The 26,502-nt window shown below is 40.7% G+C and overlaps 1 protein-coding gene across 1 annotated transcript in view; it reads right to left on the bottom strand.

Moving 5' to 3' along the window:
• Positions 1 to 26,502, bottom strand: part of GLIS1 (GLIS family zinc finger 1) — a 249,797-nt gene that overhangs the window by 42,673 nt on the left and 180,622 nt on the right. The window contains exons 4-6 of the mRNA XM_066625789.1: positions 10,408 to 10,569; positions 4,087 to 4,197; positions 388 to 520 (exon numbers count right to left, since the gene is read on the bottom strand). Coding sequence (XP_066481886.1) covers positions 388 to 520; positions 4,087 to 4,197; positions 10,408 to 10,569 — 406 coding nt within the window. The remainder of the gene's footprint in view (positions 1 to 387; positions 521 to 4,086; positions 4,198 to 10,407; positions 10,570 to 26,502) is intronic.

Here is a 26,502-nt window from a genome sequence, read left to right as displayed (position 1 = left end):
TCAAGAGGCCAAACAGTTGCCCTCACGCTGAGAGCAGTTGCATCGGGCCAGTGTGGGCTCCAACAAATCTCTGGAGGACCAAAGGCTCATTGGAGGCTAGGGGCTTCCTGAGGGCCACATAGAGAGGCCTTGAGGGCCGCAAGTGGCCCCCGGGCCGGGGTTTGGGCACCCCTGATCTAAATTGACATGTACTCAACCACACAAGTTCACTTTCAGTATATACAGTATAGGTAGAATCTTCTTCCAAGGAGGTCAGCACAGCATCTTTTGTCTTGTAGCAACCTTGATAGATTCAGTTGAGAGACACAACTGTGCCCAAGGCTGGGTTCTCCATGGCATCAAGGTGGATGGCATAGACATCACTGTATTAATGAGAAATATTCTTACCTGATATAAGGTCATGGTGGCCTATGGATCGTCCACACTTTCCATCCAAAATGTGCTGTGATGACGAGTGGAGCTGTTGCATGGCTAAGCACTCGCTTAAGATGTCTTGTTCAGCATCAGAGCAGTAGTGGAGCTATGAAAGAAAGATAAAACAAAGGAGATTTTCATTTCAAAGCGGAGAACTATAATGCAGCTAATGGAATGCACATGTCTTTTGTGCTTATAGTTACATATAGTTACATATAAGAAGGAACAACACATCATTGTTTCTAGTGGCAGAAGGAACTGAAGATATATTAGGTACTTAGTGCTTCTAATTGGACATCATTTGGCTTTTCTTGAGCACGCTAATCTTAAACCAGGACCATTTTGGTTCTCAGAAACATAATGTATGCTTGTACACTTTATAATTTTAGGAAGTTATTTAGCTGCACGTTTTCCCTGAGCATCTTGGGTTCCTTCCCTTGAAAGGATTGCATCACTTGTACAACTGCAACAGTTGGAAGGACATTTCATAGAGGAGGAAAAGTGTTTGCACTTATCAGATTAGAGCTGGCAAAAAGGTGGGCTGTTTGTAACGCTCAAGATGTATTGCTGATATGTCAGCTGTTTTCCATGTAAATTAAGGCACTGGTAAAAGTGTCCAAAGCATGCTTTTTGCAAACCACAATGTCGATCGTATTAAAAACAGCAGGAGAGGAGAATTAAGAAAGAAAAGCATTTCTAATTCTCTTTCAAACATCCTGATGTTGCCAAGCTTTTGTCATAACACAAGGCTCAAATTACACAGAAACAGCCATCCTCTTCAGTGACTTAATAAATAGTTATTGTTTTGAAGTTTACAGTTTTGCATTCCGCCTTCCCCTGGGCTCAGTTATTCTAAACCAAAAGGCCTGGGCAAATCCGTTTAGCATTCTGTCCTACAAGCAGTTTGTTTTTGCAAAAGCAAAGATTGAGAAAGCTGGATCACAATCAGCAGCTGCAGTCAATAAAGCTGTAGATGACTACTAAATAACTACTTCATTTGATTCTATTAAGCATTTGAGAATTCCTTGATGCAATAGTACCTAGGCAAAGGAAGGAATTCAATACACAGAATCCCTCAGTTATAAAGTTTCAGTTAAAATAACACAAACATGATGCAAAAGAAAGGGGAGGTTGATTTATATGTACTAAATATGAGGGCAGATAAATTTTTTAATTCCACTCCAATCTTTTTATTTCCCTTTTTTTCTGACTCACTGCTCTTGATGCCAGTCTTATGGTCCATCATCACATGGGCTAATCATATCAGATGATTTCAGATCAGAAACACCCATATAATTGGCCTTTCCCATATGTTGTAGAGTCTTTAAGTCAAGGAAAGACTCTGACAGATGACCTTTGCAAAGGGTTAGGGTTAGTGTATCCCTGCTGAACCTCTCAACAGCTTTCAACACCATTGACCACTGTATTCTCCTGGATCAGCTGGCCAAACTGCGGCTTGGAGGCACTGCTCTTCAATGGTTCCACTTCTTCCTATCTAACAGGTCCCAGATGGTGATGCTGGGTGACACCTGCAGTACCCTGGCCCTTACAGTATGAGGTGCCACAGGGGTCTATCCTATCCCCCATGCTTTTTAACATCTACATTAAACTGCTGGGGGAGATCAACTGGGGATTTGGTGCGGAGTGCCACCAATATACAGATGACACCCAACTCTATCTCTCCTTGCCATCCCATTCTGAGGAAGCTGTGGAAGTCCTGGAGCGCTGTCTGAATGCCATTAGGGACTGGATGGAAGCCAATAAGCTAAAACTAAATCCTGAAATGACAGAGGTTCTCCTGAAAAATAAATCCTCAATGCAGACACTGAATCATCTACCCACTTTGAATGGGGTTGCATTCCCTTTACAAAAACAGGTATGCAGTTTGGGAGTTCTCCTGGACTCTCAACTCTCCCTGGAAAATAAGGTAGCAGCAGTTGCTAGAAGTGCGTTCACCCAGTTTAAGCTGGTGGGCCAACTGAAACCATACTTGAGTCATTTGGACCTGGCTACGTTGACCCATGCTTTAGTAACCAAGACTGGACTACTGCAGTGCGCTCTGTTTGGGGCTATCTGCTAAAACAGTTTTGTAAACTGCAATTAGTGCAGAATACAGTGGCCTGAGTGGTTACGGGACCCAGACTCAACTGGGGTTATGACTCAACTGGACCACTGCTTCAGCAGCTACACTGGCTGCCCATTCACTTCTAGTCCCAATTCAAGATGCCAGTTCTAACCTTTAAGGCCCTCCATGACCTGGGCCCAGGCTACCTGAAAGACCGCCTCCTTCCATACATTCCAGCCCACCCTCTTAGGTCAGCTGAACGGGCTCTCCTACAAGTGCCACCTTTGTCCCAAGTGAGAGAAGTGGTAGCTTGGGGGCAAACCTTCTCTGTACTGGCATCATAACTATGGAATGCCTTCCCAGGGGAACTGAGAACCACTTCCTCTCTCTTGATGTTTTGACGAGGGCTCAAAACATACCTGTTTCGTCTAGCAATTGGTTGCTGAGTGGACATTTGCCCTCTGTGTCTCTGATATACTGCTGTGACTTTACTGTTACCCTGAACTTATGAATTCTTTTTTCTTTTTCCCTTAAATTTTGCTTTGTTTTGAGATTAGTTTTTCACCATGTAATGTTAAAATTAATGTTTTAATGCCTTGTTTGATGTTTTTACTTGTTGTGATACTTTATTATAAAGCTTTGTAAGTTGACTTTGGCATTTGCTTTGGCATTGCAAAGGCGGGGTATAAATTTCTTAAAATGAATGATTGAATGAATAAATAAATAAATAAATGGAAAGGCAACTCCCACAAATGAAGTGCACCTTACATCTATGCAGGTTTAGCCAAAAGTAAATACTATTGTTCAGTAGGACTTACTCTCAGGAAAAGTGTGTGTAAGATTGCAGTCTCAGTTAACCAGAGTTCAAATGGAGACTTCAGAAAATCTTACGGAAATGATAAAGAAATGGGGTTGTTGTTCACAGCCTTTAAAGACTGCTACATAAACAGCAGTTTAGCATTCATGATACACATACAGTTTAATTATATTTGTTATCTGGCCTGAACTCTTATATGGATTCTCAGAAATAAATAGTTGCAGCAAATACTTTGTTCAGTGTAGGGATTGACACCCCCCTCTGCCTTTTTTTACTGTTTTATATGTTGATCAATTGATTTAAATGTATTTTCTAACTTTTTTATGCTGTTGGTTGCCTTGAAATGAAAAGGAGGGATATAAGCATAAACAAATAATAAAAATTAAAAGGTTAAGATTGGACTGTGTATGCAATTATAGGGGACCCTGGATATTGGGAGAATAGTTCAATTTATTCCCATTTTTCTAGTTGTTGCCAATCTCTTGATCATTGTCTTGCTTAGTGATCAGTTATATATCATACATATATCAATAGATTGGACTCAGGATTTGATCAGAGCCTGATATCTGATCAGAGCAGCTATGTGAGCTTATCATGTCTGAAAGGACCCAGTAAGATACTTTAAACCCATGAAAATGATAAAATTACAAAAATTAATTTGAATTACTTTTCTCTTAGCAAAACTACAGTGGAAACCTGGATGGAAGGGGAAGGGAAACAATAATCACCATCTAATGAAAAGCAAACATTCACTTGAAACCACTATCCTCTGAATTCATGCCCTTCTTACCTTCTTACGCACCTGTTGCTCTTTGGCAGAATGAGCTTTCACATGTTTTCGGAGGGAACTTGGATCAGTGTAGCGCTTGGAGCACCCAGGAATCTGACAGGCATATGGTTTCTGTAAGCATGTGAGGAGGGGGAAAAACACAGATAACATGGAAGAGAAGTCTGCTTTGGAAACATCCCTCCTTAAGGTACAAACTGTTATGTTCAGCACATGAAACATCTCAGGATTGTTGGCAATGTGCAAACATATTTTAATGCCTCAAGTTGCTTGCTCAGCTTGAAAACTCCAGATTAGCAAACATAACGGTATATAACCAGTCTGGCAAACAACCAGCTGTAGTACATTCAGATCTGCTGCAGCAATCATTTTCCTGCTGAACTTAATCCATATGCTCAGAGAACTTTACACAACTGGGCAGTTGTGTTTTTGGATACAGCAGACGGAGGGCACAATCCTACACTTGTCAGAAGTAACTCAAAAGTTACTTCTGAGTAAGTAAGTTAACTTCTGAGTACTGAGTTTTCAGTAACTACACTTCTGAGTAAACTCAGAAGTAAGTTCCATTGTCTTCAATGGGACTTATTCTCAGGAAAGTGTTCATAGGATTGAAACCTAAGGCTACAATCCTATATGCTCTTTCCTGGGAGCAAATTCCACTGAATTCTATAGGGCTTACTTCTGAGTAGACAGTCATAGGATTGGGCTGTAAGAAGGATGAAACTGCAATGAGAAGAATCACATCAGGTCTTAAAAATGCCATGATAAGTGAACTTTTTTACCAATGCTCAAATGATATATTAAACAAACAGTATTTTCTTTATCCATATTTTGAATGCCAGAATTTTAAGGGGTAGTTCTGTCCAGGATAGGAGAAGTACAATCTTGTAGATATTTTTTCAAGCCTCCACATTCATGTATCATGTAGTGTATCTGTGGACAGGTCCCACACGTAGAACTGGTTCATAACACATTAAAGACAGTGTCCCCACATGATCCCCAACCAGGCTAACTGTCCATCAGTAGCCCTTTACAATGTTGGCTGTGATCACATGGATATTGCCTGATGCATGAACTAGCTCAAGCCTCTCACCATTTCCAAAGATTTATTTCCTAGCTCAGACTGATTTTCTAAGGAAATTTGCTCTCCTCTGTAGTATCTTGCAGATACTGGTGGATTTATAAATATATGTTATTTACTGTTTGCCCTGCTTACAGTTCTGGCATTATACAGTATACTGTGTTCACTGTCCTGATTTTTGTCATACCAAATCTTGATGAATGATCTAACTGTTAACAGATTCTAACAGAGAATATGTTAGATTTTAATGTATTACATTTTTAGACAAAATAACCTTAAAGCATCTTCCAGTAAGAGTCCTATAGTATTTTCACAGGACTCGGGCTATACTAGCAACCTCCTATATCCTGACCACTTTTTGAACAAACTTAATTCTGGATTACAGTGTTAATAGTACATCTTGCCAACACTGGAAAAACAGTCATAGTCTCTTATCGCAGTTATCTCTTCTTTAAAGGTAGATTCTAATCTAGTTTCCAGTATGGCCCTAGACCTAACCCTAACCTAATAATCTGTTATTCGATCAAACCAGCACATTCTAACAGGTCTTTGTAATTATTTACAGATTCTCCTTTCAGAGAAGATAAATGACAGATTGACCTGCATTTGGAATCTCAAATCACTTCCACATGCATTCAATAAGAACTAAGCAGTCCATATAAATCCTTTCTCTTTGTAGGCGCCTCCAGAGGAATAAGTAGTCCTGCTCCTTATACCAGCAGGAAATTTCCAAAGGAATAATAAGATCATTCACCAACTCAAGGCTCCAAAGGCTAACCTGATATGTACCCAGAAACGTACATATGAAAGTTGATTTTTTGAAAGCGCCTGGAACACACAGGGAACCGAAATTTGAGGAAGGATGATGGAAACCATTAAACAATTCCTTAGTGGAATTAACTGGGCAGAGTATTTTCCCAGCTATGGTAACACATTATTAAGGATGGGGAAACTAGATCAGAAAAAGTCCATCCATACTAGTCCAAACCTTTTCAATCTCACTTTCACACAGGATTCAGTTACACAGCAGGCACATAAAGGGGATCAGAGTTTGCTTCATGAACTGTAGGTCTTCTATTACATGCATTTGGAACACTAGCACTGGCATGCAAAACACATTATGATTTCTTCCATCTATGTTCAAGAGGCAAGAAAAAATATACTAAAACACTACAAAGCTAAAATGACTGGGCAAATTAGTAGGATAAATTATATAAACAAATGAATGCTGATTTATGCAGCTCGTGAGTACAGTGAAAACTTTAAAGGATATCTAGTAAGGTAAAACTGGAGCACTGATAAAAGGTTAGTCAAAAGTATTACTGTACCTTTTTGCTGATTATGAATATTTCAGATAGTAAAGAGAAAGGGGAGAAGGGAGAGAAAGAGAGAGAGAGAGAAAGAAGAAAAAGAGAACAGAACGTTAAGGAGACTCTTTGAAATAACACCCATATAAAGAGATACAGGGCACAGAGGAGCTTGGCTATGTGTACACCACGGCACAAAGTGCACCAATTGAGACCTGATTTGGGAGCCAAGTTTGTCTTCCCCTCCCCCGCATTCCACTTACATTAACGTCAAGCCGTTAAACTTCAAAAAGGTGCATCCTATACAGTGTATTAAGTTTCAAAAGAGTCACATTTTAGGAGTAATTACAAATTCAAATCTCTAAAGCTGACTTTCAAATAAATAAAACATTGTTATTGTAAGTGCGCTTGAGCTTGGAAAATGTGACTGACTGGCTTCTACGACTTGTTTGTTTTTGCAAGGCATAATGTACATTACACATTCCTTAATGCTGCACTGTCTGAAATGTGTAGCTGCTTTAAAAGTAAATATCAATTAACCGCCAGGTTTCTGCCCCATAAACACCCAGCCAAACACTAAAGTGCATATTCACATCTTTGAAAAAGACAAAGGAAGGACTCTTGCTGTTATTCTTTGTAAGCAGAAGCTCAAGTGACCTAAGGCAGTGGTTCTCAAACTTTGGACCCACTTTTTAGATTGAGAATCTGTCTAGGACCAACTGGAAGTGATGGCATTAACCTGGAAGTGACATCATCAAGTAGGAAGTACTTTCCTGAAAATGCAGCGAGCACTGAAATTGCCAATTTTTCCTAGATAGGTTAAAAATTAAAATTAAATTAAAATGAATAATTATATATTTTATACACACACATACTTATACATTGACCCTTTTGGACCTTTTTAGCAACATGGATTTTAATGCTTTGACACAGCCATGTTCTTCCCACTAGGAGAAGTTAAATTGTTGGAAAATCAATTTTAAATACAACAATTTTTTTGTTTCGGTTGGATTGAGATTTAAAGCTTCCCTCTAAACAGCATTAAAAACCCAGACAGATTAGGAGGGGAAAGGAGGTTCACCTGTGGGGGGGGGGGGGAGAAGTCTGTAAAAGACAACAAACCTTTCTAATAAAGCAGTGGTTCCAAACCTTTTTAGCACTGGAACCCACATTTTAATATTACATGTGTGCCCTAGTATCTGTGGGGGTTCTGTTCCGGAATCCCCCTCAGTTAACTGAAACTGTGGATACTGTCGAAGCCTGCCACCTGTGGGTTTCTCAAATTGTGAACCCTGACCTAAGGAGTTTGATGGATGGGTTCACTGGAGTAGAAGCTAACATGACCTGAGCAATACACTAAAAAGCCATCATTTGTAGTCCACTCACACAAGCCCCCAAGAAAGTTAATTCATTGAGAATTCCATAATAGCTCTATGTCTACCTAGCCCTGTTTACATCACTCCTATTTTATCCAAGTGTTTTGCAAGCACTGCAGATTATCTGAATTCATGAGGTTTTATTACAGCATTGGAAATAGTTTTACTTGTTGCACAGAAGAGAAGAACAGAGCAATACACAAGCAATCAGTATGGATGATAGCACTAAAGGGGAAATCCCTGCAGTAATTATGTCTGTCAAATGACAACATAAAGCCTGGTCCAGGTACTTATGAGGTCTTCTTTTAACTGCCAGGGAGTCTGGGGTAGGGGCATCATGTCCTATTATTGCTTTGGGATACTACATAATAGTTACTTGCCTAATAAAGCATATTCATTTCCATTTTGTGTACTTATGGAATAATAAGCAAAGAACTTCTACCTATCGCCCAGTGGTTCGCAAACTTTTTGACTGACATCTCCCTTGACCCACTGGGCCATTGGCCACTGCTCCCTATTAGGGCTACAATCCTATACACTGTATTGGGCAGTGGGTTTTTCATGAGGATTCTGTGGCTCCCCTAGCTTGTTTCCACGACTTCTTGGAGAGCCATGGCTCACAGTTTGGGAACCACTGTCATAGGCTCTGGCAGGTCAGAGGAAGAATACCATGGGCAGCACAATTCAAATAAAAGTCAAATCCAAGCCACCTCACATCAGGCTTCCAAGCTCAGGAAGGGGGATAGGATACAGTGATAGCCGTGGCCACCATTCCTATCCCCTTTCCAGACCTTATCACCCTCCTTTCTGGCCTTCCCCTGCACTCTGTCAGCCAGCAGAATACAAACCTGCTCCAGAGGGTTCCCTGCCCACCTTCCCCCCTTCAAGCTAGTGGAGTGTCCATCTATTCCGGTGGGCGCAAGCCTCTGACTGGTGGTGGCAGGTTGGCAACGACTTTACTGTTGCCATGATGATCCTTCACGGAATGTGCCTTATGGAATGTTTTCAACAGTGTGTGTGCCCATTTTGCTGGTGGTAACCAGCTTAGGTAACCAGCCATAAGAGTCCAATCCTATCCATCCACACACACACCCATGCCAATGCAGCCACACCTGCTATATCCACCTGGAGGGACAGATCAGGACGCTTCTGAGGGGAAGCTAATCCCTCAGAGCGGTGGCTTACCTGCTCCACAATGGGTCTGCTCACAAGATTCACTGTCATAAATGGCCCACAGGATTAGCCATAAATCAGTTAACTCTACATAGCCAGGGAGACTACCAACAACACTGCTTTGAATTCTCACTGGAAATTACATAATAAAGGTCACTGATAGTACCTCTTCTATTCGGTATCTCTAACCCTGACTTTACAACTTTTTTTTTCTTTTTTGCTATTCCCAGGTGGGCATATTTATCACCAACTAAAGATGATACTTCATCCATCTGATGAAATGGATTCCACAAAAGTTTGTGCTGAAATAAACTGGTTAGTCTTTAAGATGCTACAAGATCCTTAATTATTTTTGTTGCTGCACATCGTTAGAAATAGAAGGAACTACGCCAAAGAGTTACAGGTATTCCTGAAAAACAACAGCATACAAAGTGGCCAAACTGTGGTGATATTATAACAAAATCATGTTAAATGTAGCAGCCCTCTCAAAATGGCTGACAACATAGCACTCTGCGGGCTGTCAGAAGCCCTTCAGCAACAGTGGAAGTGTCTTCTGCTGTCACAAAGAACTATGGCTGCCAGTCTAATCCTGCATAGGATGGGGCTGTAATAGTCTCTTGACCCCATAAATTATCTGTCCTGGTCCTTAGGACACCGATGCTGGCAGGATGATGGAAGACCTTCACCTCTGCAAGGTATGGGATTTCCCAAGTTCAACACTGGCAATGAACTCTGAATAGTCTTATAATATTCACATCCATTATCCTCTGGATTTTGATGTAATGTTAGCATCAGCACCCCCTCCTCCATAATATGCCAACTTTTAAGCACCTCTGCACCAATCTACACCATTAAGGAGGATCTTACCAGAAGCCCAGCAGCGATGCCTAGAATGGAAGGTACATACCATGATGTAAACTGCCTTTTAAACCAACTCTGCAAGGTCAGAAGAAGTAGGGTTTTATCTACTTAAAAGTTAAGAAACATACTAATACTATAATGGTGTAGCAGAATAATATTAATAATTTTTATTAGAGTTGATGGGGAATAATGGAAATTATAATAAGATTCCTTATCATGTCAGATATATGCACATTAAAGGCAGCAGGATCTGGGGAAGTGCCACCTCCTACAGCAACCCCTCAGGCTTCATTGTCCATATAACACAAGGAAAACCTCCTGGTGTGTTACTAATATTTTCCTCCTTCTCTTTCTAGAAATACATATCACCACAGAAATATATTGACGCCCATCCTCCTTCTTCTTTCCCCACTGGAGATGATAAAGATGCCACATTTAAATTAAAGAGGCCAGTGCCAGTTTCAGAAAATGCCCCATTACAAAGGCTGGGCGCAGACACTGCTTTATAAAATAATGTCATGCTTACAGTATCCAGGTGTGTTCGTTGATGCTTAGCCCGGTCGCTAGAGTTGCTGAAAGCTTTCTGGCAGCCAGGATGCTGACAAAGATAAGGCTTCTCACCCGTGTGACTCCGCAGGTGGATCTTAAGGTTTTCAAGTCGAGAAAATGCTTTGTTGCATCCTTCAAACTGCAATAAAGCCATAAAAAAACCTCTGTAAAGCTTTATTAAATAAACCATATCCTGCTATAATGAATACAGTGTTTAAAAAAACAATCCAATCTGGACATGCAACAAATCAACCAGAATTCAGAACATCTGCTGAAGTTTATGGATGAAACACATTTTGCTCCGCTGCTTTAATCCATCACTGTGCATGGAGTTGTGGTCGGTAACACTGTATTTCTTGCATGCATAGTGCTGAGCCTTTGCGACACGGTTTAAGTAAAGAAGATTAAACATTAAGAAAGAACAAGTGTTCAGCTTAGGGAGGGTTCTCTTCCACATTAGGAGCAGAATGAGGTATTGGCAATAGAGTCCTTTTGGGGATCAGACAGTTCACTGCCAGGCACAAAAAACAGAGAAATTATTTAAGTATTTTAATGACAAAACATTGCACAGCAGATAAGAAAAATAAAATATGAGAGAAAGGAAAATATAGCCCACTTCAGTCAAATACCTACAATACAAATCAACAGTAATCAGTCACAACCATGCACTACCCTTAACCATACCAATTTTACAATACAGTCTTTCCTATCCAGTGTGATCATGATCACTATCCAGACACCGGGGGGGGGGGGGAAGAATATACAAATGTCATTTAATGAAAGGGTTTCTCAACATAAGTAGATTTTAAGATGAAACTTGAAAATTTTTATAATTTGCAATGAGAATTTTTTATGGAAAGTGTCTGATCAATACAGTAAATAAACAAATAAATAATAGAATGAAGTAGCATGATGACCTGCAGGAAGCACTGAGCAACAAGTTAAAGAAAAGAATGGCCTCATACATAATGAATTTTTGACAGCACTACCCTTTCAGAGTAGGAGACTGCATGTATGATTTGCATTCTCAGGTCAGGATCCAAAGAATCCAGAAGACAGAAATATACAAAAAGTCTGGCTCTCCACTGAGCGTTTTTGCTACGTAAAAGGACAGGAATATGATCTCATCAAAGTGAGAAACTTTTCTAGGAAGAACACATTAAGCTGGTGCTTAATTTTCTTGCTGACATAAATGGAACTGAAGAATATGAAACTTTTTGCTGGCTAGTGCCCTACACTACAAAAGAATCACTGGTGAAATTAATACTGTATTTAGAAAAATTGTTATGTTTGTTCCAAACTGATCATTCTTACCCACTATTGGTTTATTCACATGAAGGTACCCACACAGGTAGAACTAATGTATAAATCATTTGAAAGCACTGTAAAGATTATTTTTATTTTTTTAAACAGGATTTGAATAGTTGCTAACCCTGAAGTGAGGTTGAATTCATAGACACTGAATTTTCAGTTTGATTTTAATGTTTATTTAATCATTTGCAGTGCTTATTATATCAGGAGATGCTGGTGGTTTAAAAAAATCATATTAAAAATTATAACAGAGGGAGGAGGGAGAAAGTTACACATCTATTTACACTAAAAACAGCCCAATAACTGACACAAGTAAATATAGGGAAAAATATGGCAATTTAATGAAGAATGATCAAATATCAGGAGGAAATCCACAGCTGGCAGAAACAGTGAAACCAAGAAGCGTTGCCAGTGGAGTTATATTTCCTGGTGCCAAAATATTCTATTTTGCACACTCTAAGGTTCTATTTTTTTTCTTTTTGCTAAAAATGATGGTTCCAATGGCACTAGGGTCACTACACTGCACACAGAAAGTTATGGGATGGATGATTTATAGTCTGATCCTAACTGAATTGCTTGCGCCTTGATGCAACAGTGCTGAAATAGCTGCCACTGTGTCCAGCATAGGCAAAAAGGCTTCTGGAGGCATCTTCATGATAAGGGAATTTTTGTTCCCTTGCCCTGGGGTAAGCCCCAGCAGCTTCTATGGGGCTTCTCAATCTTGCACCAGCAAAATCACTGGTGCAGAAACATGCAGCCCCGTGTTGGCAGATGGGGCACTGAAATGGGGATAGGATCCAGCAGGAGCCTCGGTTCCCATCCAGGAATGGTTTGCCTAACCCTGCTCCTGTGCAACCCTCCCTCTCCTTGTTTTGCCCCCTTCCTCTGCAGAGATCTGCAGCTGCAGCTGTCAACAGCCATGGCAAAAGTGCTGTAAAGTGCATTGCAGTAGCTGGGCTGGTGGACTGGGCTGTAAAACACTGAAAAGCTGTCAGCATTCTAAAGATGGGTCTTTCACTTTTTAGCCAATTTAGTGGCAACATCAAGTGGCAATTAAAGCATTAACTTGTATCAACTTAAAAACCATTTCTTACATACAAAAAGAAAAATACAATGCAGAAAACTACCACTATTACAGAAACAGAATATCATGATTCTAATATTTTCTAGATCAATGTGTGTTCTGAGATGAAATAGCAGAGAGCTCAACATCTGACGGTGAGATTAATGAGACTTTGTTTTAGTCCACAATAACTTATTTTTGTTGTAAAAAGCTGTTTGAAATGAATACAATTCTCTTCTAAATAATCACACACCTTGTGCCTCAACATCATCAAACTTCTATCCCACAATGCATTTAATCAGAAATGGGCCATCAGCAAGGCAAACAAGGCTCAGTTTCATCTTTATAACCCAAGCATAGACATCTGATCTTTGTAGCATTGGAGGGTTAATTCATGCCTCAGTATGGCATGTGAAAAGCTATGCTTTAAGGTCAATTCATCCTGAGTAGCTATGCTTACATTTCTGTTAGGACTGGGTGGCAATTGCACTGTCCAGAAAGCCTATGAAATCCTTGAATTGGTGGTAAAAGCCTTGTACACAGAAATTAAGCATCTAGACAATATCTGGAGGGTAAATCTGTGAGCAGGTACACCACAGGCAGGAATGAAGATTTACACTTTTTGCTGCCCATCAGATTTTATTGCTTATTCTGTCTGTGTTACCGATTTAGCTTTACGGATAAATACACTGTGAGACGTATGTGTATCAAACCGCCAATTTTCTTCTCAAGAGCCGTCACCTAGAAACTGAAGAATTGAGTGACCTGTGACTCAGAAATTTTATTTGGCTAGGGAATTCCCGCTTGGAATATTTGATGCCTTTCTGGGTGCCAGTGAGGCTTGGAAGATTTCTGTCATTCCAAATGAAAAGTAAATAAATAAATGCTAAAGGGCTGGAGACTAGAGCGCATATTTTAGAAAACAACTGCAAAAAAGAGGCAACCTGACATCCTTTTTTTTAAAAACATTACTGCCCAACAAATATGCAGCTGTCCATAAAATCAAAGCAACCTTGGCCAACCTGGTATTTTCTAAACCCACTTAGTAACTGAAATTTGAAAATGCAAAGCTTCCATCCAGCACTCCTGCATTTTCATTCGGTTAAATGAGCTACTTCAGTTCTCCTTCTATATCACCTTCCTAATTTCTACCTTTAATTACGTATGTTTCTCAGTGCTGCTACAGTCCATTCACTTCTGTGCTACTCAGGAATTACACATGTTCAGGAGTAATAGAGTTCCACACTGGATTTCAACTTTTAGCTGTAGTCAATGGTATTTAGCTTCAACTCTAAAACCATCCGAAGGATGGACACCAATTACATCAGTTGAGCACTGGGATAGATTGCTTAATGGAATCTCCTTCAAGTTTCAAGAAAGGGATTCTCAAGTTCTGTTGGGGTTTTTTAGGCACATATATAGAATACAGTATACACAAAACTATAAAAGAATGGAGGACTTGGACTGCTTTAAGAATGCCAGGTTTGGCATGTTCAGGGACATTTGATTTTCCTGACTGTGTTTTGAACTGTGGTGGCACAATGAATAAATGTGGGGAGGAAGGCAAAGCAGAGACAACATGAATTTGGGGGAGGGGGAAGAACTATGATTTGTAAAGAAGAACCAGCCATGTATTAACATTCCATCCTAAACAAAAACAACAGTGATAATAAAGAAGTACTCTGAGTATATGAAAAATGCCTTTTCTTCAAATAACCAAGTGGATCCAATAATGGGGGTGGGTGAGTTTCACAATAAGCTGCTTCCTCAGCGGAAGATAAATCCCTTTGCTCCCTGGTGCAGGCTATGATTTTGCTGGGGTCAAAAAACAGTGGAGGTCATTGACTTTGGTGGGACAGCAGAGGAAAAAAAGTGCTTTCTGAAAAGATCTCCTCAAGAGGTAGATTGGGAGTGGTCATTTGCATCAGTGCAATGCAATAAAATGTATATGAAATATATTCAAATCTTGAGGTTTCCCTGAGTTGCGATTGACTGAGAGATTAGCATGGAAAATCCCAAAGAAAGATATAACAGTAAGAGTGGAATATCTTTAGCAATCACATTTGAAAACAATTACACAGGCCAACACACATTTTGCTTCCTTAAACATTACACCGATTCCTGGGTATATTTCGGGTGCTGATTCCAGAAATGGCACCAGTTTTGCCCTATCACGTCTAGTTTTGGAGATATAGTATAGCGTCATTAGCGAATGGTTCAAGCAGCAAAACTAGATGTGATAGGGCAAAATGGATGCCATTTTTGGAATCGGCACCCCAAATTCATATCAGACCACCATAAAGTTTGGGAAAAACTTTTCTGACCCTCAGTTTTGTGGGCCTGTGTTATCTGCCCTTTTTAATTGAACCTCTAGGCAAAAATGTTCTAACTTCTTGATTCAGATTCTGTAAGGCCACAAGACACAAGGGTTTTCCAGGCCAGATCTGCCAATTGTCAATCCTCAGCCTAGATTATCCATTGTGTTGCTTCCAGCCCTAGGATGTGATGACAACCATTTTGCTGCCATTTCCTTCTCAGCACAGTAACTAATTATGGAGTGCACAGGCATAATTTTTCCCTAACTGTTGGATATGTTGCAGGCGCTGCAAACAATGAAGTAACAAACCAGAAGATCAGAGAACACCCATGTAACACAGATGTTGCAAAGGAATCCCCTGACGTAGATGTTCCAACCCTTGATCACGAAAGATTCATACAGCTTGTTCTGGTTTTAATGCTTCTGGCACACAGAATAGGTCAGGAGGTCTGGTCTAGAGGGTAGAGCCTCCGTTAGGCCGAAGATAACATCAGAAGGTCGCCAGTTTGAGGACACCGCAGCTCCCTGAACGGCTGAGAATGGCGAGACCTTGAAGCAGCTGACAAGCCCAGCTGAGTGATTCCACCTACTTATCAGCCTGCGTGGGAGAACTAGAGGCCAGAAGTGAGACCAAACCAGGAAGATCCATTCTGAAATGTTGTCGGTTCTTGAAAGAGAGAACCTCTATGATTGTAAAAATCCCCTTGAGGGATTTAGAAATGCCTACCTAAGTAAACCACCTTGAATAAAGTCAGAGGAGTAATCCGATGACCAGAAAGACGGTATATAAATACCTAGTTGTTGTTGTTGTTGTTGTTGATATAATAACAACAACAACAACAACAACAACAACAACAACAACAACAACAACAACAACAACAACAACAACAACAACAACAACTCTTCAAATTTGCTCGGTAATTCTTTGCAATGAAAATGAAAGATAAGATTTCCAAGATTGCAGCTTCTAAACTGGATTGTTCATTCTGCAGTGTAGGTATGAGTGAAATAAAGAAAATCCTGACCAAAAAAAAAAAAACTAAGAACATTTCTTAACTTCAATACTGCTATATGTCAAGTTATCATTTAGTCACCATATCTGGCCATGTGACAATGTCACTGAGGAAAATTAAGCAACTTCAGAGTGAAGGCAACGATTCATTCTGACTCAGCCAGGGATTACACATGGAACATTAAACAGCCAGGTTTTGCTATGTGATAACATCATTCAGGGCAACATCATTCACATTTCAGAATGAGGGCAATGATTCCTGAATCACATTATTATCACTATGAACACATGTACACATTTGCACTTTTTCAAGCAATCCCCCAAACAGCCAAAATGAGAGAGAGAGAGAGAGAGAGAGAGAGAGAGAGAGAGAGAGAGAGAGAGAGAGAGAGAGAGAGAATAAACAACTATAATTTTTCAGTTCAGTCCTAATAATAATCTTCATCTCCACACTCCGTGTGCACAGACTCAACAACAGTGAGAAAATTCAGATGTTTTCAGAAACTTTAAATTACTTATGGAAACGATTGGCTGTGTTTCAGATATGCCTACAAGGAGTTAATATATTGTTGTGAAGAGATAAGCAGTATAAGAACCACTTGACAACTTAGAAGGCTTCCAGCTATATCTCCTAGACATCTGGCATCAAGCTGTCATTCCTCCATCTGACTTCTTTATATATTTTTCTCAAGAATGACACCTGGCATAACATTAAAAATATTTTGCTTCTGTAAAAACAGCTGTAAATGGATTTATTCATTTTTTTAGTCATAAACAGAGTAAATACATTTACCACTCACACTATGACATTATTTATGTGTTTTTGGAAACCATAGTACTTCACAAACACATTTAAGCCAAAGTAATCAATGTACACGCAAGAACAATGAATGAAATGTTACCATAAAGGCACTGTTATACATTAGCACTTAATCTTTAAACACATTTTTCACAGCTACATGAAATTATTCTGCACCCCTTGGGGCACAGTTCCATGTGCTAACTTTTTGCAGATGCAGAAATCACTTGCATGTTATCATATATGGGTAAACATGTACACATCCAATTAGGTCCGCTGGAGTCACTAGGGTTAGCACCAACTGGTGCGGGAGGCAAGCAAGTCACCCCCATGATGGAACTTCTCCCATGCAGTGGGTGGAGCAACGACCTGGGTAGTGGGTTTGGCAATGTAATATCAACTTGCCCCGCTGGTTTTTTGGAAATACCTTTTAATAGAACATGGATATTTCAGTGTGGTTTGTTTCATTGCATTCTGCATGAAATTACACATCGATTGATATATAATGATGGTATTATTCCTACAAACCGTAATTTTAGCTATTTTGATCACTAGTGGTGTCACCCTCCCTGAAGGTGTCACCTTACTAAGACCTTATTGGTTCTAGGCTGTAACATAATAACATCACATTGGCTCTTTGAACAATCAGTCTCATTGGTCCGTTCTGAATTAAGGAAATGTACTTCTTCATTACAGAAGGTAGTTGCATTTTTGTTTTCTAGTTTTTTGGCCTTAACTTTTGATAGAATGGAGATATTTCACTCTGGTTTTTTCATTGCATTCTGCTGTAAATTACACATCAACTGATATATAACACAGTGGTATTATTCCTACAAACTGCAATTTTAGCCACCAGTGGTGTCACCACCCCCTGTGGCTGTCACCAGTGTGGCCCACACCCTTGGCACTCCCCTAGTGACACCACTGACTAGACCTATGAAACCAACAGCCCAATCCTATCCAACTTTCCAGCGCTTATGCAGCCGTGCCAATGGAGCGTGTGCTGCATTCTATGCTGGGGAGGCAGTCACAGAGGCCTCCTCAAGGTAAGAGAACATTTGTTCACTTTCCTCAGGGCAGCATTGGTGCTGGAAAGTCAGACAGGCTTGGGTGCCAAGTGATCCATTGCCACAATGGGCTTGGCACTTCACAGCTCTCTGGACAGATCAGATCCACCTATTACAAATATACATGCTACATTTTCCCTGGAATGCTAATTTTTCTACATCTGAAACATGCAATGAGTTAAGTACTCCTTACTTTCTTCTACTTTCACAGACAAAATTCCTATACACACAAAAAAATGTGAAAAGTCACCTAGCCATGCACTTGCTGGAAACAAAATTATACTCAAAGCATTCTAAGAACATCACATTAAGCCTGTCACAATCAATTAAATGTGATCTATTATCACTGCTCAAAATTTTTTTCCTTGCTTCCACTGCACATTGCAAAAGTATGGTGTAGGAATAAGAGCATATGCCAACATATTATCAAAATGTGGGCTGCCTTCCTAGAGATACTTAATCGCAGTCATGTCTAGAATAACTGTCAGTTGTCAGGAAGGGGAAGAAACCAAACAGTTTCAGTTGAAAGGTGAAGCAATAACTGACATTTTCATCGGAAATGAGTTATGACTGTAAGAGAGAAGGCTTCACAGTGGCAGTGCTGTAAATAGAGTCAGTGTGCCATTAGAGAAAGCTCATTAATACACACCTCTGCTTTCGGCTGCAAGATCAGTTAAACAAGCTACCTTTTATTTATAGGCCTACAAGGGAAACAGCAGGTCATATTGGCTGTTGACATCTCAGACAGCCTACAGATGGAAAACCTGAAATGTTTCATTCCTAAAACATTTATAGCTATCAATAGGAAGTCCTCTGTCTGCTCAAAGTATCTGAGCTGCTTCTGAGCACTATGAAATGGTCTTTCTTCCAAAGCAGGCCATTGCTTCAATACACGATGAATATTTATTGGCAAGAGTTTGTACGCATTCTACTACTCACACGTTGGGGGAAATGTGCGCATGAGTATTCAAAAGCGTTATGCAAACACCACTGAATCCAGTGCCAGAGTCGCCTCAAGAAAGGGCACAAGGTCCCAATTTTGTAAACATAATACATATGCAAATTTAAAAATTTCATGTGGTTCAACAGGAGGCTCATGGGGATCAGATGTTTGTAAGACGATGGCCAAAATACTGTACACCCTCTTTAATATGCATAGCTTGGAAGAGTTCTGGATAATCCAGGTGTTTGGATAACATTATAAACAACAGAACACCTAATACAATGATTGAGAATTCTCTAATCTCCTGTAGACGTCTATTTGCTACAATAAAATAAAATAAACTCAACAAAAGGTGGTAAGTAATACACCTATGTAATATGGCGGTATAATGCCTTGTGCTTCTCTGGCAAAAACAAAATCAAATTTAAAAGAAGAGACGCAGAAAACCAGCTCTGACTCACTTTGCAAAGCACTTTCCAATTCAATGGGATGAGCTGGTGTATCAGAGTTGTAAAGAGAGTAAGGTGCAAATCAGGCCTTCCTCAGTCCTTTCCCGGTTGCCGAAATGGCTGCTGCAGTATCCTGCAGGGCCAGGAAGTCTCCCCAGGTTAAGGGAATTTCGGTTCCCTTACCCTAATGTAGAGCTCTGGTGACCCCCATAGGTCTACTGGAGCTGTACCAGCTATTTAGCCGGTACAGAACTGAGGAGACCCAGGTCAGGATCTGAAACCCAGTAGGTAGGATAGGATTTGGTGGCAGCCTCTGGCCTGAACCACCCTAAGCCTGAACCACACTTGGGCCCACTCCCCACTGTCCAGTGGGGAACTTATCACTGCAAGGTCCTACTGGTCCTCCTGCCAGTGCAGACACCCAGCACTGACTAGCACTGGCCTCTCCATCTGCTCCTCTCCCCTCCCAGCCACAGCATTGTGCCTTGTGGCACACTGCGATGGCCGTTGCCTGAGCAGAACTGGCATAGGATTGGGCTGCCAGTGTTATTATGAGGCCAAGGCCAGTTTATGCTAGGCAGCCTTATGACTCCAAACATAACTCACTGAAGAACTGGAACTATAAATTTGTCCTCCAGAGTGGACCTGAAGTATACCTAAAAAAGAGGTGCCTGTCACGTTCTGTGAAGACATGATCTGCTGAAATAATGTATTTCCATCTAGATTGCCCTTAAAATAAAAGATTTTTGAGAAAACTATTGAGCACCTGCTTCATTTTCCCCCAAAATTTTCAGTTTGTCAAGCTGTTTTTCACAGTATCTTTAAACACTGCAATCTGTACTAAATTTGATAGAACACCCAAAATACCCCTGAAGTAATATAAGAAACACTTTGCCACAATGACAGAAAGGATACCTCCATAAATGAAAGGTCCTTTCATTTTTCAGAACTTCTGAAAACCCAAAATAAGCTTTTAAACACATACAAAACTGCTTTCTGTTGCATCAGATCAGACTATTGATCCATTTAGTCCATAATTATTAACTATTCATGGCTTTCCCGAGTTTTGGACAGAGATCTTTTCCACTCCTGGGACTTGAGACACTATCAACAGAGATGCTAAGAACTTGGGATTTTATGCATGCAATGCGTGTGCTGTACCAGCAAGGGATGCCTCCCTTCTCATGCTAATGATGTGTGACATTTTGCCAGAAATGCTTGCTTCTTTTTTAAAAGCATTGCAGTTGTGTACTTCTCCCTGCTGCCGCCTCCCTATTAATTTCAATAGGATTTGATCATGAAGAGTTCCCAATGTATTGTGCCCAATACAGCAAAGCAGGGGGGGGGGGGAGAACAGGCAACAAAGGGAAAAGAGAGCAAGGCTGATTAGCATAGCACAGCATCTTAAAAGGCCAACATACCACATGTGTGGCATGTTACAAAAGAAAATTAAAATAAAGGGAAAGAATATCCAGGGAACCATGAAGTCCCAAAACATCTGGAGTTTTATAGCAACAAGCAAGAGGAAAACCTAATTGAAAAAAGTCAACTGCGGTACATTATTATACAATGAAGCTTGACAGAACTGAGGAAAGGACAGATGAAAGAAAACCAAAAGCGGTAACGAGTAAGAAGCAAGGGAAACATATTCACATTTTGAGAGAGGCCACTGAAGAATTAAAGATTTGAGTACCTCAAGAATTATACAGCTCATCTCAGTGAAGGGGGGATATTCTTGCCAGTAATAACCCCTCTATTTGGATGAGTGATTCCAATGAAGCAACTAAAAAAATGTGACACTGCAATTGCAGAAATCCCTTGTAAACAGAGGCAGCTGTATCCACATACAGTTGAATTCATATGAGATACTCCATCCACAAATATCTTTCTGAAGACACCTGGGGAACATTGTGTGGAGACAAATTTGCCCATGTGAAGTAGCTCTGAGTGACTAAGAACTATGCTCCAGTCTCCTGATACTGCCTGCTATTCCAGGAACAAAACAGTCACATGAAAGAAAGATATTCCCAAATTAACTTAGTGTCTCTGTGCATGTAGGTGGGAAAGTAACAAAGCGAACAAAGCTGAAATATATAGGTACATAAATATGATTTCTATATAAAAGTAGCGGGTGAAAAGTGGGCACCCACTCATCAATGTACATTTATAATAATTTCAATTAGTCCTCACAGCTTAAAGCTCAACAGTACATTAATTTTCTACCTCATTACAATGCTTTTCAATGAAACCGATTTTACTGATGATTTGACAAGGTTTAATTGTTGTCTTCAAACCAGAATGTACACCCACAAGTAGTTGGGTGTATATTCCTGTACGCATTACCTTCTTCACAGGTCCCATTCCTTTTCTATTCACTTTTCCATAAGGTACACTATGCTAATTTGAGCAAATAAAGTAACCCTGTGATTTCTCATATAACAATATGCAGTGCTATCTAGAGACAGTCAACCAGGGTACCTTTTTATGGCATGCTAGATGGGAAACACTGGCTTGTATCCAAAGATCTCATAGCACAAGCCACAGATCCATCCCTCTCTTGCTCCATATGCGGCCATCTAAGAACTGGTTTCAAAGAGTTGAAGTATTATCTAAAGCAGGAGTCAGCAACCTATGGCCAACCAGCTGAAGTCTGACCCATGTGGAGCTTGGCTCGGAAGGCAACAACTGCTATACAAGTTGCAGTGCACTGGATAAGGAATGGTGTCCCATTTTCAATCTGGCAAGTGGCAAACTGGGTGAGAGGCTTTGGGCACAATCCTAACCAGGTCTACTCAGAAGTAAGTCCTATTTTGTTCAATGGGGCTTACTCTCAGGAACGTGTGGGTAGGATTGCAGCCTTTGCCTCCCAAGCTGAGCTCAGCACAGGCCATTTCTGGGTGCTCAGCAACTGACTGTACACAGTGCTGGCACATTAGGTCAACCTGGACATTATTGTAACCACTTAAATAACTCATACACTGTAAAAAATAAAAAAAAATCTTAACTAAAGAACAGAGAACAATCTTAACACAAATTTTGATTTCAGAATATGTGGCCCGTCAAAAACCGGAAAGGCAGAAAGGGGCATCTCTCCTGGACGTTACTCTTCAACTTCCTAGTTGTGCATGCCCATTTCTTGCGATGAGCTGCCTTAATATGTGCCACATTTCCAGACAGCAGAGCCAATGGCATTCTTGGAATACTTCATCAATGGTGTTTCAAAGCGTAGCAACAGCTGCACAAAATGTTCAAATATGGCAGGTTTCATGATGGAAGCATCTTGCACATTGTATGTAGTTCTAAAAATGTCTACTTAATTGTAAAGTTTTCCAAGATCATAATGGAGAAAAACTGGAAATGGAACCAATGGAAATAGGTTCTAAATTGAAATGTTGAACATCAGCCCAGAAATGACAAAAAAATTAATGTGTTTTAATCTGGCCCTCCCTCCCCCATGTCTTAAGTGTTCACAATGTACTATGCTGAAGTTGCTTTATTGTCATACATGATTTTGCACATGATGTGATATTCTGAAGAAATCAGTAGTGTTTTCATAGTACTTCTACTTCTGCCCCCAAACGTGGCAGAAAACTGTAATTGCTGCTGTACTTTCCACGGACACTTTTGTGACAGAAAGTGCGTTGGACTTGCATACAAGTTGCTTTCAACATATGCATTTAATCTGCCTAGTTTAAGAAACGTCCTGTGGCTACTGCACTAAAAAACTGAAAACATAAATTGAAAAAAATTATATCCATATGATTAAGTAAGAGCCTTAAAGAAAACCATGTTGTTAAGTGCTTCATTGAGAAGAAAATGAAATGCAGTAAAAGAGAAGCTCTATTGGAATAAATCACTGATGCACATGCTTTCTATGTAAAAATTGCAGTGTTGGGCTCTGCTAAGGACATCTGGAACAAATTAGCATGATGTTAAGAATAATGTCAAATTAAAACATTTAGTTTTGGCTTCTAAAATTAAATATAAAGTTCAGATACTGACATTGTGCTGAAGAGTTTAACTCGAGTCAATAAAAATGGATTTTTTTCCCCCTGATTATTCTCCAGTTCTGTTAAGTGTATTTATAAGGGCAATGGTATTAGGTTTGGTATTTTCTATGCAAACTACTCTGGGAATTTTGAGAATGATTGAGTTTTTAGAATTATAATTGTAGAAGCTTATTCAAAGTTCCTTGGATATAAAATAAATAATGATTTATGCCTTGAGCCACAGCTGAAAGGGAATGAGACCCAGACGTAATGGAAACTATTGCACATAGCCAGGGTAATTTTTCTTTTTTAATCGCTGCTACATTTCTGCCACTAGTTTCTGGCTTCACCCAGGGAGTAAGAACAAGTTTAATCAACCTTGATAACATTAGTTCTTGGATTACATCTTCACTTTACAAATTGCTTACTGTGCTGGGAAATCCCCAATTCAAATGTTCCCTCACTGTAACCTAGCTAGGTGGCCTGGGGCAAGCCACTTTTTTTTCAGCCTCAACCTCTCATCTCTAATATGAGTTAATGATCCGGACTTTGCCATGAAGGCACAAGATGTGGTAATCTTGCAGAGGTTAAGCAGGTCTGTGTCTGGTTGCTGCCTGGACGGGAAGCATTCTGGAAATCCTAACATATGCTGCCTTGCATTCTAGCCATGAAATACTTTACTTGAGAAGGAGGGAGCAACTGGGAATGAGATCTATTTGGCAGGGACAGATAAATGCATTACATGTTGAATCCAGAAAGATCTGAACTTAAGCTCATAATGCGATGTAGAATTGAAGGAATTTGTATTCCAAAGACCTATAAGTGGTCAATCCTAACCCTTGGTTAGGCCAGCGCAAGTGGGGGTGTCGTGGGGTTATTGTCACAAATATGCCATAAGGCATGCCTGTGATGGCTCAGGAGCCGTTGCACAGGTGTCTGTTGGCCTCTGGAGGCCAAATTCTGTCTCCATGGCGGCAGTGGAAGATAAGTTTCTGCTGGCGGTGGGCCACGGGCGTGGGGGCTCTGGGGAAGCTGGGGAGAGGGCATTTCAAGGGCATTCCAGGGTGGGGGGAAGTGGGCGACAGGCGGGCCAGTTAGTGGACCAGGTCCAGGAGGGGGGTGGTACCAGAATCCGTCACCTAGGCTGGATCCTTACCCCCCTCCTGAGCATCCCGGCCTTACACCAACCTGCTCAGATCTGCACAACCTATTTTGTTGGCACATATCCAAGTAGTCCCATGCCAGGGGGCAGCTGCTGCATGACACAGGGTAAGGGGAATTGCTTCCCCTTATTCTGAGTTGTGCCACAGCCAGCCCTAAACCTGCACTGATACAGTGCAAGCCAGCCAGCCAGCCAGCCTGCCTGCCTGCCTGCCTGCCTCTTCTTGTGCAGGTTAGGACCGGGCTGCCCATCCCTCTTCAAATAAATGTGGAATCTGGAGCAAAAACATGATGTAAACTATCCATGTGTCAGAGAGCTGTCTTCTGGGTTCTGCACCAGCTGTATGTTTCAAGTAGTTATCAAGGCCCACAGTTTATAGGCTACCTGAGAGGCTGCAAAGTCATGAACAATTACAGCCTCATTACCTGATACCAAAAACATTTAACAATTGTTCTAGCCTTCAAAAGAGTAGTTGTCAAAATTGCTAGAGAAACTTCACTTGGCTGTCTCTCTAACCTGAAATTTCCAGCCACACAGCAAATATAGTGGACACTGTGAAGAGCAATTCCTCCAGTTTCGATCTGGTGAGAAAACTGAGGGATTTCTTTCAGATTTAAAATTGACAGTAATCATTTATGCTTTCATAACCATGAAGTTAGATTACTGTATACCAGGGATGTCCAAACTTTTTGGCAGGAGAGCCACATCATCTCTCTGACACTGTGTCAGGAGCTGGGGGGAAAAAGAATTAATTTACATTTCAAATTTGAATAAATTTAAATAAATGAATATATTAGATGGAACTTATATGAATGAAAGGTCTTGCAAAGCAAAGGCCAGCCTTTCCTTCGCTGCCACTACTGCATCCCAGACATGAAACAGCAAGCAATGGAGAAAGCCCTTGTCCCACAGCTCATGCGAGAGGTCAAACAGTCACCCTCATACTGAGAACGGTTGTGTTGGGCCAGCATGGACTCCAGCAAATCTCCAGAGGGCCAGAGGCTCATTGGAGACTGGGGGCTCTCTGTGGGTCGGATTGGGAGTCCTCAAGGGCCACAAGTGGCCCCTGGGTTGGGGTTTGGGCACCCCTGCTGTATACTATATAGTACTTTGCATGGGGTTGATGGTGAACTCTGGGTTGAGGCTGCAGCTGATGTAAAATACAGCATTCTATTTTCGAAGGAAGATGAGTCACTGATTTCCAGGTTTGCCCACACTTAGAATCCCATATTAATGGAACCAGGATGGATGGCTGAAGATATCATCTCCATGCTGGTGATGCTGGTGATCATCTCCATGCTGGTGATCACCATGCTGGTGATACACAGCCCTCATTTGGCTGAGTTTTGCAGATATAAGAAGACCACTGGTGTCTCTAGGGTGCACTGGTGTCTCTAGGGTGCAAGTGGGACACCTGCACTCGGCACAACTTGAAAGTGGGTGCAGGGGGCATGCTTACCCATATTCTACCAATGGTGTGTTTTTGCACCACAGTCAATGGTGCATTTTTGCATCAATTTCAGGGGGCCTCCAAAAAGAGGTAAATGAACATTATTTTTCATTTCCTTTTTTAGGGGGGCTTAGCATCTGCAGATTTTTGCATACATTCATTTGGTGGAACAGGGTTGGCATCTTCTGCATTTCCCCTTCTGTGCAGACTGCTGAATAAATTTACTTGGTGGTATGATCAGCTTCTCACTCCATTATAACCCCTTCTCTGTGTAGCCTACTATATAAATTCACTTGGTGGTAAGAACAGGGCTGGTTTTCCACTCCATGATCTCTCCTTCTCTGTTTGGACAGGGGTGCGATTTCAGTGCTTGCCACAGATGCCATTTTCCCTAGATATAACACTGAGGAAGATGTCCCTGTTTCACCAGCCATTTAATATGGTCTAATTGTGCCTCACTAGTTCATTTTGGGTTTGTTTTTGTTTTTCACTTGTGCTATTGTTAAGTTG

Source organism: Tiliqua scincoides, chromosome 4 (assembly GCF_035046505.1).
Source record: "Tiliqua scincoides isolate rTilSci1 chromosome 4, rTilSci1.hap2, whole genome shotgun sequence".
Lineage (NCBI taxonomy): Eukaryota > Metazoa > Chordata > Lepidosauria > Squamata > Scincidae > Tiliqua > Tiliqua scincoides.
Note: the sequence above shows the minus strand (reverse complement) of the source record. Positions and strands in the feature narration are given on the sequence as shown.